Genomic DNA, 15,458 nt, shown 5'->3' on the forward strand with positions numbered 1-15,458 from the left:
CTATCCCGCCAGCAGACTGCAGTTCGCTAATAAACAGGAGTGAGGTGGGGAGGGGCTGCGGCCTGCTGATCCTGTTTGTACAGGTTTCAGTGTGAATGGTGAGGGGATGGCGATGATGGAGATAGGAGCAGTTTCTAGAGGAAGTAGGGTCTTTTTAGGATAGGGGTTGGGGGCAGGGTAGGTTGCTGACGGTGACTGGGGTGTGTTCATTGTCTCATCTGATGGGTGGGGCTAGGTGCCAGGTTGGGTAGGGGCTTCTGCTCGGTGTGTGTGGGGAGGGGCTGGGGGGGGGGGGGGGAGGGGGGATGGGAGCATCCCCTGTAGGGGTGAACGTTGATCCAAGGGGAGAGGGGCATGGTGAGAGACCCCCAATTGGTGGAATGTGCAGGGGCTGGGAAACCCAGTAAAACGGGTGAGAGTTATTGCTCACTTGAAGTGTTTGAGAGTTTATTTGGTGCTGTTGCAGGAGACCCAGTTGCGGATGAAGGACCAGGTCAACCTCCGTTATGGTTGGGTAAGCCAGGTATTTTATTCATGCATTGAGAGTAAAGCCCAGGAGGTGGCAATCCTGATTAATAAAAAATAGTCCAATTTCAGATGTAGACAGTGGTCTCTTAGGCATTGGAGGGCAAATCGGAAGTTTTGGTTAATGTATAGGCTCCAAATTGCTGGTGTAGAGTTTATGAAGAGGGTGATGGCAACTATCCTGGATATGCATCAATTGATCCTGGGGGGTGATTGGAATATGGTTTGGGATCTGAAGGTAGACCGCTCCCAGCTGATGTCTTTGTCCCCTTTGGGGGGCACAAAGGTGTTGGCGGCATTTATGAGAGAGTGGGGGGGGGCAGTTTCTGCATCCGGTGGGCAAGGAGTTCTCATTCTCGCCGATGTATAAGGTTTATTAGCGCATCAATTTCTTTATTTTATGGGGTCTCTGTTGCTGGGTTTCGGGGAGCAGAATATTCTGCTATTGTTATTTCAGATTGTGCCCCGCATCTGGTAGATGTAGTGCTGGAGAGGGAGTTTTGTGTAGCGCTGTTTGCAGATCTGGGGTTCTGTGTGAGGGTAGCGCGGGTATTTGATGAGTATGTTGGGTTGAACAAAAATGGGAAGATCTCACCCTCGGTGCTATGGGTGGCGTTGAAAGTGGTGGTGCGAGGCAAGATAATTACATACAATGTGCAGGCTGATAGGGAGGCTAGGGAGGAGTGGCAGCGACTAGTGGATGAAATTTTGGAGGTGGATGTTAAACATGCGGAGGACCCCACGCCTGAACTATTGGCTAGTAGGACAAAAATGCAGATGCAGTTTAATCTGGTGACTACGGATAAGCAGTGTGTCAGCTGTGAAGGGCTATGGGGGCAACTAATGAATATGGGAGACCGCTAGCCATTTCTTGGCTGGCCCGATGAGGCGGTAGGCGGCTTCCCGAGATATTGTTCAGGTGCGGGATATGAGAGGTTGTATAGATCAGAACCGCCAGAGGATGAGTCAGATGGGGGAGATTTTGAAGGGGTTGGAATGTCCCACATTAGAGGAGGAAGATCGGGAAGGGTTAGAAGAGCCACTGGGACGGAGGGTTTAGAAGGCAATCGGAAACAGGCAGACAGGCAAGACACCAGGGCCAGGTGGGTTCCCGGCAGAATTTTATAAAAAGTTTGTCGAAAGGTTGATACCGCTGTTACTGGAAGCATTTGAGGACTCAATGGTTCAGGGGTCGCTCTTGGAGATGATGATGCAGGCACCCATTTCGTTCCTTCTGAAGAAGGATAAGGACCCGGTGGAATGTGGGCTGTATCGGCCAATAGCGTTATTGAATGTAGACGCTAAGATTCTGGCAAAGGTGCTGGTGCTCAGATTTGAGGAGTGTCTCCCAAGCATTGTTGGTGAGGATCAAACTGGATCTGTGAAAAGAAGGCAGTTGTCCTCTAATGTGCGACGAGGGGGGAAGGAGGTTGTTGTGGCGCTGGACGCTAAAAAGGCCTTTGAAAGGGCAGCACGGTGGCGCAGTGGTAGCACTGCAGTCTCACGGCGCCGAGGTCCCAGGTTCAATCCCGGCTCTGGGTCACTGTCCTTGTGGAGTTTGCACATTCTCCCCGTGTTTGTGTGGTTTTCGCCCCCACAACCCAAAGATGTGCAAGGTAGCTGGACTTAACACACTAAATTTCCCCTTACTTGGAAGAAATGAATTGGGTACTCTAAATTTATTTTTAAAAAGGCCTTTGACAGGATTGAGTGGAACTATTTGTTTCTTGTGTTGGGGCAGTTTGGGATTGGGCCCAGGTTTGTGTCATGGGTGAGACTGTTACATAGGGAACATAAGGCTTGTGTTTGCACCAATAGTATGAGTTTGAAGTATTTACAGTTGCACAGGGAATGAGGCAGGGGTGCCCTATGTCCGCTCTCTTATTTTCGTTGGCAATTGAGCCTTTGGCCATCGCATTGAGGAATTTGGGGGAAGTTGTGGGGGATAGTGAAGGGGTGTTGGAGCATAGGGTGCCTCTATGCTGATGACTTGTTGCTGTACGTCTCAGACCGGTCCCTACAATGGGGAGCATAATAGTGCTGCCGAAGCAGTTTGGTGGGTTCTCTGGGTATAAGTTAAATTTTGAGAAGTGTTTTTCAACTATCCCGCTGAAGAATTGGGAGGTGGGATCCATTTCGTTTGAGGGGCACTCATTTTAGGGGTGCAGGTAGCGTGGGATTGGGCCCAGCTTTGGAAATTAAACTTTATGAGTCTGGTGGGTAGGGCTAAGACATGGGAGTGGACGGTTGAGGGACATGTTTCTGGAAGGGTGATTCGTGAGTCCAGATGAGTCATCAGAGACTTTCAAAGTTGGAGAACTTTAGATATCTGCAGGTGAGGGACTTTGCGAGGAAAGTCTTCCCGTCATTTCCAGTAGTGCCACCAGTCTCATTGTTGGAAAGGGTTCTGTCGCTCGCGGGGGTGGAGGAGAGAAGCACCTCGGGAATGTACAGGAGGATAATGGTAGAGGTTACTGCATCCCTGGTGGGGACTAAGGCCAAGTGGTAGGAGGAATTGGGGGTGGAATTAGATGAGGGGGTCTGGTGATGTCTTGTGTAGGGTGAACGCTTCTTTGACGTGTGCGAGACTGGGGAAATAAAGCTGAACCGGGCACACTTAACTAGGGCTAGCGTGAGCCCTAGATTGCAAGAAACTGCAGAGTGTGGTGAACTCAGCACAATGCATCAGACAAGCTTGCCAACCTCCCATTGATTCTGTCTACACCACCCGCTGCCTCAGGAAGGTAGACAGCATTGTCAGAGACCCCTCCCACCCAGGCTTTGCCCTCTTCCAGGCCCTTCCATCAGGAAGAAGATACAGAAGTCTGAAGACCTGCACATCCAGACATAGGAACAGCTTCTTCCCCCCAGCTACTAGACTCCTCAACGACTCTCCCTCAGACTGATCTGTTCCCTGTAAGAACATTATTCATGATGCTCTATGCTGCTCTTGCTCATGTATTTGCTTTGTTTGGACCTTGTTCTGCACTGTAACCAATCACTGTTCATCGTAGTACTTTTTCTACTATGTTCTTTTTTTACTTTGTTACTTTGTTCTTTTTGTCTACTATTTACGTACTGTGTACGTTTCCTTGGCCGCAGAAAAATACTTTTCACTGTATTTCGGTACATGTGACAATAAATCACTCAATCAATCAATCAGCTGAATGTTTGTCGGGGTGGGAGGGGCCCGGCAAATCATCTGCATATGTTCTGGGCATGTCCTGAGCTGGTGAGATTTGGGGCTTCCTTCTTAAGCACCATGTCAGCGATTCTACAGATGGAATTGGAGCCCAATCCCCTGGTGGCCATATTTGGGGTACTAGACTTGCTGAAGCTGCAGAATGGGTTCGGAGGCGGATGTCTTAGCCTTTGCCTTGCTGATCGCTCGCAGGCAATTGCTGTTGGAGTGCAGGTCAGCTTCCCCATCAATGCCTCGGTATACCTGGTGGCTCTTATGGAATTTTTGCACCTTGTGAAAATTCAATATATGTTAAGGGGTGCAATTGAGGCGTTTTAAAGAATCATAGAATTTACAGTGCAGGAGGCCATTCAGCCCATCTAGTCTGCACCGGCCCTAGGAAAGAGCACCCTACCTAAGCCCACACCTCTACCTTAATGCAGTAACCCCACCCAACCTATTTTTTTTTTTGGACACCAAGCACAATTCAGCATGGCCCATCCACCTAACCTGCCGTCTTTGGACTGTGGGAGGAAACCGGAGCACCTGGAGGAAACTCACACAGACACAGAGAGAACATGCAAACTCCACACAGACAGTGACCCAAGCCGGGAATCGAACCTGGGACCCTGGAGCTGTGAAGACACTGTGCTAACCACTGTGCTACCGTGCCACCTATTATGAAAGATGGCTTATCTTTACAAGTCTTAGATCCATCTCCCTGCCTGTTACCCATATCCCTGTAACGCGTTTTTTAAAATCAGAAATACAGCTATTCCTTCTTGAAACCATTTAATGATTCAGATTCCATCGCGCTATGGGATAGCGAGTTCCACAAATTCACCACCCTCTGCGAGAAGTAGTTCCTCCTCATCTCAGTTTTAAATCTATTCCTGGCAACCTATATCTGTGACCTCTCGTTCTAGATTGCACCACAAGGGGGAACATTTGGCCTATGTTTACTTTATCAATCCCTCATTATACTTTATATACCTCGATCTGATCCTCTTTCATCCTTCTAAACTCCGGTGAGTATGAGCCAAAACTGTTCCATCTCTCCTCATACGGAAACCCTTTCATCCCTGGAATCAATCTGATGAATCTCCTCTGAACTGCCTCCAGTGCCACCACAGCCCTCCTCAAGTAAGATTATAGCCACTGCCTCTACTATCTCTGCAGCAATTCCTTTACAACCATTGGATGCAAGCCATTTGGTACTAGGGATTTAACAACTTTTAGGTCTAATAGCCTTCCCAGTGTCATTTCCCCTGGTGCTGGTTATTGTTTTAAGTTCCTCTGTCTCTTTTGGCCCTTGATTTCAAGTATCTTGGGAAGTTTTCTAAGTCTTCTACAGTGAAGACTGAGCTTCTCCAGTGAAGAGCTTTGCTGTGCTGATCCAAAACGTATTGATGTGGACGCAGCATGGAAATTACAAATACCTGCCATTCTGCTTTACTGAAATCCTAGGCTGATCTACTTTCACCACCATAGGGTGCCGTTAAGGTGACTAGCATTGATGCTTTTAAGGGGAGGCTAGTTTAACATATGAAGGAGAAAATAGATAAACACATGAGAGAGAAGGAACTGGAAGGTTATGCTGGTAGGATTAGATTAAGTTGTGTGAGAGGATATTCATATGGATCACAAACACCAGCATGAACCAGTTGGGCTAAATTGCCCACTCCATTGCTCTACATTCTAGGTAATATGTGATTAGCTTTTGTTTGTTTGAATGGTGGAAGGTTGACACTGGAAAAAAAAAGAGTAGCAAACTCACGTGTCATCATCATCAGATCTAGGCTCCAGTCGTTCCTTATCTACTTCAATTCCAGGGGCAGAATTTGATTTGGAATCGCTGCTCTCTTCTGTTGGTATCAAAGTCAGCATGTCATCTGTTGAAAAGAAACACAGATTGATCAATAACCTGAACTGTGTTAAAGAGCAAGGCTGACTCACCAGGACAAACAATTACCTCCATGATCTTATTCATGGACCTGATAGCAAAATGATTAAGTTAGACTGTAATTGCTTGAATCATAAACTTAACAAACTGTAGTAATCCACAGGAGGCAGGAGTTCCGTCACCACACCAATATTTATTTACAATAACGATATTACAGGAGCAGCTACAAACAGTGCTGCTAGCAGTCCAGTCAACTTAAGACTGCTCACAAAGCCTACACAGGTGATTATATGGGCCCCCTCAATGAGCTATCATTGAGGGAGCTCATACTCCAATTGGCCAACCAATAAAGCCAATTGGAGTTCATTACACAAACCGTAAATTTAATAAACATTTCTATTGATGACTGCAATATTTTAAACAATATACATTGGCCGGGATTCCCTCCTGCCGATTCTCGGGCCCCACGGGATTCCCACCGCGCCGGTCGGGGGCCGTTGAAAGCGCCTGTCCCGCGGCGATTCTCCAGGCCCCGACGGGCCAAGTGGGCATCAAGTCCGGCTGAGTCCCACCGGCATGGGTTACTCAGGTCCCACACGGCGGGACCTGAAAGGTGTGTTGCGGGGGCCGTCCTGGAGGGGGACGGGACGGGGGGATCTGACCCGGGGGGGGGGGGCCTCACGGTGGCCTGACCCACGATTGGGGTCTACCGATCGGCAGGCTGTTTCCGTGGGGGCCTATGTTCCTCCACGCCAGCCCCCTGTAAGGCTCCGCCATATTGTCCGGGGGCCGGTGCAGAGAAGGAAACCCCCGCGCATGCGCGAACTCGCGCCGGCTGGAGCTGCGGGGACACTCTGTGCCAACCTAGCCCCCTAGGAAGGGGAGGATTCCCCATTTTCGGTGACTGTTGACCGGAGTGGTTGGTGCCGCTTTTCACGCCGGCGTGGGGACATAGCCCCATTATTGGAAAATCCTGTCTCATGTGTATGCAATTTGTAAATATAACTAAATATGTACACATATATATCCTAAATACAGACTATAGTCTTTCTCAGGAGCTGCAATAGTGCGGTAGGACAGGATATTTGCTGAAACATTGAAAGTTTTACTGATCGTGTCCATTGTCTGAAGTCAGCGATTTAGAATTATGTCCGCTGCGCTCTTGAGCCTCAACATAAAGCCCAAAAAGGTGATTATCAGTCTGTAAATCCTTCCAATTCACCTGGTGGCAGGTGGTAGAGAGTGAAAGTCAAACTGCAGAAAACAACAACAAACCACTGCAGTACTTTGCCAATCATGGACCAATCCAATGGAAGTTCATGGTGGTTAATGCTCACTTAGGGCACGGTACTTGAAAGAGAACAGGGTGAAGCTTTATCTTTTACTATAAATGGCCAGGCAGCAACTGGAAGACTGTAACAACACAAGGCCACCTTCAAGTATAGCTCAGCTCACTTTTCAGATATGGGACTGGAAGTCCTCCTTCAGCAGAAGAGGGACTGTTTGAGGCACAGTGTTGTCAAGGAACCCATAAAAATCTGTATTTCAAGCTATGAGGGAGGTGGCTGTAAATACCACCTCTTTAATATACCCCCATCTAGCCCTCCCCCGCCATACCACAGTTGAAGTGCAAAGCTACAAGTTGACTAACAATTTGCTGAGGCATGTGAGATAACAAACTTCATATAGACTGTCCAATAGGTTGTACATGTCCCTTGTTCCAAGCATAGATCATTCATTGGCAAGTATGTTCACAGATGCAACAAGAACTAATAAATTAATGTAATAGACAGTGCTGAGCAATGTCACAACCAGTGGATCAGACCATAGCTCCGCAATTCTGTCACATCAAAGGAATATAGTGGTGGACAAATTAAACTATTACAGAGGAGGAGGCTCCAAAATGATCTCCATCCACAATGATGACAGAATCCAACAAGTCAGTGCAAAAGACATAGGTAGAAGCATTCTCAATCATCTTCAGCAAGGTGAAGATTTGGATTCCAGGCAATTTCAATCTATCCCTTTTTGGAATTGTCTATGGATATGTGTAATTTTGTGCCTCACCTACTTTAAAAGGAGCAAAATGGGGAAGTCCTTTGCAATCCCCTATATTTTGGAGAAAGATGATGAGGGGTTGCTCTTGCCAAGAGCTAGTAAAGAAACAATGGGCTGAGCAGCCTCCATCTGTCCTTTAACCAATCTATGATTCTAAGCTTCTATCCCTCCCTTCCCCAGCCCGTTTTCTACCACCAGTTCCATTTGACCAGTTAATCTTTGAGGCAGGGAGCCTCAATTTTCAGGATTTGACCCTATGAGTCCTTTTGGCTCCTGCTGCTGTTGTTTCCTCTTGGTAACTGGCTAGGTTCGGTTTTGACCAGTTATCGAGCAGGAAATGGAACAGAAAAAAATTATGTGCTCCTGCAGCCTTGTAGCATTCTTCAGCTGTTTTTGGCCTTGCCATGCCTTCCTCGCTCCCAATAGGGACCAACAACCTAGCAGCCAAATAGATTTTACCGACTTTGTCACTTGAACAATTATTTTTGTCTTGGACTAACAATACTAGAAAGATGGTACATCCACTTTCGGGAAGTACCCAAAATATTTAGAGCAGTGAAAGTGACCATATTATTTGCCTATGTCTGCACATAAGCTGACCAGTGTCTTTTACGCCCACCATTATATCCAGCGTTTTGTGCATTACAACAGTGACTACATTTTCTTTTCTATTTATTCATTCACAGGTGTGGGCATCGCTGGCTAGGCCAGCATTTGTTACCCATCCCTAATTGCCCCTGTGAAAGTGGTGGTGAGCTGCCTTCTCAAACTGCAGCAGTCCATGTGGTTTGGCTACACCCACTGTGCTGTTAGGGAGGGAGTTCCAGGATTTTGACCCAGCAACAGTGAAAGAACAACAATACAGTTCCAAGTCAGGACGGTGTGTGGCTTGGAGGGACACCAGCAGGCGGTGGTATTTTCATAAGTACTTCATTGGCTGTAAAGAACTCTGGGCCTTCCTGAGTATTATTATTTTTTTTTAAATTTAGAGTACCCAATTCATTTTTTCCAATTAAGGGGCAATTTAGTGTGGCCAATCCACCTACCCTGCACATCTTTGGGTTGTGGGGGCGAAACCCACGCAAACACGGAGAGAATGTGCAAACTCCACACGGACAGTGACCCAAAGCCGGTATCGAACCTGGGATCTCGGCGCCGTGAGGCAGCAATGTTAACCACTGTGCCACCGTGCTGCCCTGTGTCCTGAGTATTATGATCCCAGACCAGACTCCAGCAGTGCCTAGGATACTGGACAGAAACCCCAATATTTTATTTTAATTTTGTAAGACTGTGAGAAAAGGATACCTCACTCCAAGAGTAATTGTACAAAGAAATAGGGATATTGTATATTCAAACCAACTTTATTACTAACACAGTATTACAATCTTTAACATCACACCAGAAAATAATTTACAAATACCCCTTAACAATACTATTCAGTACAGTGAATGCAATACCCTCAATTGTTATCTTTATTCCCACTTAAACAACAAGAAAAAAAACACACCTCTCAATCCACGTTGACTACAAACGGCACTTATGAATATTTGCTTTGTAGAGATGTTCTTTGAGAAAGAGAGATCTCTTGACACTGCTTTACAGAAAGGATCTACCCCTGTCAGACCAGTGCCAAAACTCTGGCTGGATGTCTTAATAATAATAATCGCTTATTGTCACAAGTAGGCTTCAATGAAGTTACTGTGAAAAGCCCATAGTCACCACATTCTGGCGCCTGTTCTGGGAGGCCGGTACGGGAATTCAACCCGTGCTGCTGGCATTGTTCTGCATTACAATCCAGCTGTTTAGCCCACTGTGCTAAACCAGCTCCATAGAAGCTGTTTGAGAAGCTGCTTCCCAGCTTGTTTCAGCTGCCCCTTGTTCTCAGACAGGTCTGCACTGCTTTAAAGACTGTTAAATTATGTTAACTGAACTACAGTGAGAGCAAACTGTTTGACTTCTGGACACAGCTTCATTCAGATCAGAACTGAACTGCTTTCTCAAAATGACTGATGCCGTAGCTCCACACAGCAACAACCTCACCTTACCAAGCTGGGATCTAATGAACTCCAAAGGCAATCCCTTAATCAAAACAAAATTTCATTAGCTCAAGCTTGGAAGTTCTGTTTGGCTAACACTGATCCACAAGTAAGGCAGTTTTCTCTCACAGCAGGGTAGTTAAAATGATGAATAGTATTTAAAGCAGTGCTGATGTGTCTGAGGACAAGGTGGAAGCTGAAACAAACCAGTTGAAACAGCTTTTTGAAGACATCTAGCCAGAGTCTGAAGGGGTTCTAACAGGAGCCAAATCTCTTCTGGAAAACAAGTATTACACTGTGCCATTGAGATGAAGGACGGATTGAGAGCTGTATGTCTTTTATCTTTCTTGTTGTTTAATTGGGAATAGAGATTGTAATCAAGGGTACTGTATTCACTGTATTGAGTAGCATTGTTTAAGGGTTAATTGTAAGCTATTTCCGGGTGTGAAGTTAAATATTTTAATTCTGTGTTAATAATAGTTGCGTTTTAAAAATACCAGATCTCTATTTTTTTCATTGAATCACTCCTGGGGCGAATCATTCTTTCTGCACAGTCTTACAAATAAACTAAAATATTGGGGTTTTGGTCCAGTATTCTAGCCACTATTAGGATCTGGTCTGGGATCGTAATATCATGATGTGGGTTATAATTTTAAACATGCATGTCCTGGTTTATCATATCATACTATAAGACCATAAGACATAGGAGCAGACGTAGGCCACTCAGTCCATCGAGTCTGCTCCACTATTCAATGAGATCATGAATGAACTGGTGAACTGGTATATCCTCAACTCCACTTTCCTGCCTTATCCCCATAAACCTTGATTCCCTTACCGATTAAAAATCTGTCTATCTCAGCCTTGAACATACTTAATGGCCCAGCCTCTACATACTGTCTCATCATAAGATGTTTCTTCAGCAATTTTACCTTCATGCATGGTTGGACACACTGACGACAGCTGAGCAGCCAGTAGTGCATTCAGCAGCGTGTCTGGTGGTTTTTGGTCCCACTGATTTCTGTTTCTTGGAACATCAGCGTTCATTACCATAACCTGGTCAGCTTTAGAGGTGGCTAAGGAAGATGAGAAAGTCAAATGCAGTAACAATCATAACAGTTCATACTGGCCTAGAAGCTACTGAAGTGAGGCATCACATAGAAACATACAAAATGGGAACAGGATTGGAGTATTCGGCCCTTTAAGCAATTCAATATGCTCACGGCCGATCTCCTATCTCAGCGCCATACCCCCGCACTTTCCCCATACCACTTCACACCCTTTGAGTCCAGATATCTATTCCTTTCTTATATCCAGGTGACTTGGCCTCCACAGCCTTCTGTGGTAGGGAATTCCACAGGTTCACTACCCTCTGAGTAGAGAACTTTCTCCTCATCTCAGTCCTAAATGGTCTACCCCATTTCTTGAAACTTTTGACTCCTAAATCCCTATTTTGCGACCCCCCCCCCCCCCCCAACCAAAGGAGACATCATCCCAGCATCCAGTTGGTCCAGCCCTGTCAGAATTTTATATGTTTCAATGAGATCCCCTCTAATTCTTCTAAATTCTTGTCAATGCAGGCCTAGTCAACCTAACCTCTCCTCATATGACAATCTCGCCTTCCCAGAAATCTGTCTGACTCGCTGCACTCCCTCTAAAGCAAGTATATCCTTTCTTAGATGAGGATACCAAAATGGCACGCAATACTCCAGGTGTGTTCTCCCCAAGACCCTGTACAGCTGCAGTAAGACATCCTTGATGCTGTACTCAAGTCCTCTTGCAATGAAGCAACATACCATTTGCCTTCCGAACGGCTTGCTGTACCTGCATGCTTGCTTTCAGTGACTGGTGTACCAAGACACGCAGCTCCCTTTATCTGTCAATATTTCCCAATCTATCACCATTTAAGTAATATTCTGCATTCTGTTTCTCCGTCCAAAGTGGATAACTTCACATTTGTTCACTTTATCCTGCATCTGCTACATTTTTACCCACTCATTCACTTTGGCTATTCACCTTGAAGTCTCAAAGCATCCCCTTCTTACCACTCACATTCCACCACGTTTTGTGTCTTCAGCAAATTGGAAATATTACTTTTGGTTCACTCAGCAATATCATTGAGGTATGTTGTGAATAGCTGGGGCTCAAGCACCGATCGCTGTGGGACCCCACTAGCCACTGGCTGCTACTTTAAAAAAAAACAATTATTCTGTTAGGAAAACAAAGGTGGTTTTAAGGGATTTATATTTTTATTGGTAAACATTAGAAATAAGGTGTAATTTTAAGTTAATTTAATGTTTCTGTGTCTGGAAGGGTAAAACTTATAGTTAGATTCATGCTGGACAAAGGTGTTTGTGTGGGGTTGGTCACGTTTCTACTGTGTTTCTACTGTGCTCAGAGAGTTATGGCATGAAGAGTAAATATGTAAGCTAGCAGAGGTATGCAGTATTGCATAGCAACTGGGGCCTTGTAAGGTAGAAAAGCTTTTAAGTTTTGGTTTTAGCTGAACTTGTGAACTGTTGGAGATAGGATTTTGGGGAGTGAACACATTTCAACTCTGCCAGAAGAATGACTGTACAGGATCTGAAAAGAGGCAGGCTTCCGAAAGTACAAGTTATAGTCCAGATAACCAGGGAATTGGGAGAGAAAGTGTTTAAGATGACTGGAGTTAAATGAACAGAGCCCAATGTACTGTTCAGAAGAATTTAAGGAAGAGTTTTCTGAGTGAAAGAGGCAATTGCATTAACCAGATTTAAAGTGGGACAACAGCCTTCAAAGGCAAAACAAAGGTGTGATGCCATTTTAATAGTCTGGGAATCAACAGTTAAAGCAATTGTGAGCAGTTTGAACAGCAGTAAAGACAAAGCTTTCCTCAAGGGTTTGGTGTGAAATCCTGAACTGGAGTCACCATTAAAAGTGGAGCAGAAGCTTTGTTTGAAAGTGTCATTTGGAAAATCTGGTCTTGTTTTCAGAGTGCAAACTGCCAAGGGAAAGCATTGTAATTATGAGCGAAGATTTTAAAGCATGATTTTGGGAGTGGAGTTTGGAAATACTCACATGACAATCATCTGGGGAGATTCTGAAGAGAAAACCACAAACATTCACTTGGCGTTCAGAGTGGAGAATGTATTTGCTCACAGTCATCTGGTATGCTTACAATGGACTTTTGTGTTAATGAGACCATTGTAGATTAAGAGGTATGTCATAATCTGTGTTAATCATAAAACCTGTGTATAATTGTTAAACTAATGGGAAGTAACGGCATATTGTGTCATAATCCAATTTTTTAATGTTTAATAAATGTTTTTTTCTTGTTGTTAAAACTAACTAGAAGTCCTATGACTCTGCTTCTCCACGTTTTATAAAAAAGTCAAAGTTACGGTCTTTTAAGCCAGGGTTCCATTCTGGGATCTTCCCATCCAGTTATATCAACTAGAATTGTAACAGTTACTAATCTCTGTTTCCTGTCTGCTAACCAATTCTCAATCCATGCCAATATATTACCCTAATCCCATGTGCTGCACACTAACCTCTAATGTGGGACTTTATCAAAAGCTTTCTGAAAGTCTAAATACATCACGTATGGTTCACCTTCAGCTATTTCACAAGTTACGTCACTCAAATATTCCAGTCGGTTTGTCAAAAATGATTTCTCCTTCATAAATCCATGTTGACTTTGCCTAATCCTGTTGATATTTTCTAAGTGTCCTGTCATCACCTCCTTTACAATGGACTCTAGCACTTTTTCTACTACTGACATAAGGCTAACTGGTCTGTAATTCCGTTTTCTCCTTTCTTGATAACAGGGTTACATTTGCCACCCTCTAATCTGCTGGGATTGTTCCAGAGTCTGCAGAATTTTTGAAGGTGACAACCAACACATCCACTATTTCCATGGCCACCTCCTTTAGTACCAAAGGATGTAGCATGCCCTCTTAGTTAAACTTTATTCCCTCAACCTTCAGCTCGAAAACCATGTGAATTGCTGAAAGTGAGAGCTGGTGGCAATGCAGTGAGACCAATTGGAGAGCAGTCACATGAGCCAATGGGAAGCCAGTGCTCTGCACCAATGGCAGTGCTCATATCCATACCACCACATTCACCCCTTGTGGAGAAAGAAGGCGGGGGGGGGGGGGGGGTGGGTAAGTGGGAGAGAGAGGGGGGGGGGGTCCGAGGACTGGTGGATCTTGTGAGCAACGGCACCAACAGTCCATCTCCTGAACCAATAAGATTATAAGATTTGAAGGCTGAGAAAGTAATAGAGTAGCAATAGAGAAAGGAATGAGCACCACGGTGACACAATGGTTGGCACTGCTGCCTCACAGCGTCAAGGTCCCGGGTCCAATTCCAGCCTGGGGTGACAGTCTGTGAGGAGTTTGCATATTCTAGCTGTGTTTATGTGGGTTTCCTCTGGGTGTTCCAGTTTCCCCCCACAGTCCAAAGATATGCAGGTGAGTTGGATTAGCCTCGATCAATATGCGGTGTTACGGGGATGGGATGGGGGAGTTGGCTGAGGTAAAGTGCTCTTTCGGAGGGTGGGTGCCAAATAGCTTCCTTCTGCACTGTAGTGATTCTGTTGAAATATGGTATAGAAAGAGGGAGCAAAATACTATGGATGTTGGAAATGCACAATAAAAACTGAAAATGCTGCAACATGGACGTCGTGCTCGACATGGTGTCGGGATGAGGCCGTTGAATCCCATGACAGGCTTCTCGTGAGATTCGCGATACTCTAAACATCTTGGAAGATTCATTGGAATCTCGTGAGGCGTCGCGATCTGGATCTCGCCCAAAGTCGTGAACCAATCGTGATGGCATCTGGCGGGGGGGGGGGGGGGGGGGGGGGGGGGGGGGCTCTTGCTGGGGAGTTGAGGCCTCTGGGTGGTTGGTGACGGGGCAAGGTGGCACCCTGACACTGCCAGGTGGCACCTTGGCACAGCCACCTAGACTGGCAGGGACACTGCCAAGGTGGCAGGCTGGCAGTGCCAAGGTGCCAGGTTGCCCAGGCTAGGTGTCGGGCGCAGGCGGGTCTGGTCCATAAGAGGTGGGGTAAGGGCTTGAGGACCCCAGTAGGGGTAAGTTGGGTGAAATGGGGTTGTCCCGAGGCTGCAGTGGGGGAGGCGAAAGATCCGGGCTGCCTTTAAAAATGGCCTTGCCATCTGCGGGTAGTCTTCCTGTACTGGCAAGCTGAGCTGAGTTGGCTCTCACTTTTGACTCCAGCAGGGTGGCTTCAGCCATCTTTGTAAAAGTCAGCTCTTAACTCTTTTCCTCTCTGCTCAGATGCTGCTTGAGTTGCTGAATATTTCCAGCATTTTCTGTTTTAATTATGAAAAGGGAAAGATTTTGTTAATAGTGAAACAAAAAAAAGACAGTGATAAATCAGAAAAAAATTAAACACAATAATTTATAGGAATAAAACTCATTATCCTTACTGGGCTGGAGAGCTTGAGTGACATTGCTGGAAGATAACCTTTGTGATTAAATAGATTAATAATGGGTGCGATACAACAGCCATGCCGCACCTGAAAAGCAGCTCGCCGCGGCACAGCGTGGCTGCTAAAACTCAGGAGACCCCGCTCCCGGGATCTACCCGGCTCACAACTCCTCATGAGATCTAATGCGATCTTGCCAGACATTGCGATGTGAATCCCGTCCATTGTGGGCGGATCACTTTTTAGCAAATCTGCATATTACAGCAAGATAGCCAGTCTTGCTCTAATATGCAGTTTCCTGAGGTACCAGATGCGGTGGGATCTGT

General features: G+C 45.7%; 1 protein-coding gene across 7 annotated transcripts in view; it reads right to left on the reverse strand.

The window, feature by feature from the left end:
• Nucleotides 1-15,458, reverse strand: part of LOC119977351 (serine/threonine-protein kinase Nek5-like) — a 79,751-nt gene that overhangs the window by 930 nt on the left and 63,363 nt on the right. For all 7 annotated transcript variants that reach the window (XM_038818158.1, XM_038818157.1, XM_038818160.1 and 4 more), the window contains 2 exons: nt 10,633-10,776; nt 5,484-5,598 (listed from right to left, as the gene is read on the reverse strand). In XM_038818158.1, coding sequence (XP_038674086.1) covers nt 5,484-5,598; nt 10,633-10,776 — 259 coding nt within the window. The remainder of the gene's footprint in view (nt 1-5,483; nt 5,599-10,632; nt 10,777-15,458) is intronic.

Source organism: Scyliorhinus canicula, chromosome 14 (genome assembly GCF_902713615.1).
Source record: "Scyliorhinus canicula chromosome 14, sScyCan1.1, whole genome shotgun sequence".
NCBI lineage: Eukaryota > Metazoa > Chordata > Chondrichthyes > Carcharhiniformes > Scyliorhinidae > Scyliorhinus > Scyliorhinus canicula.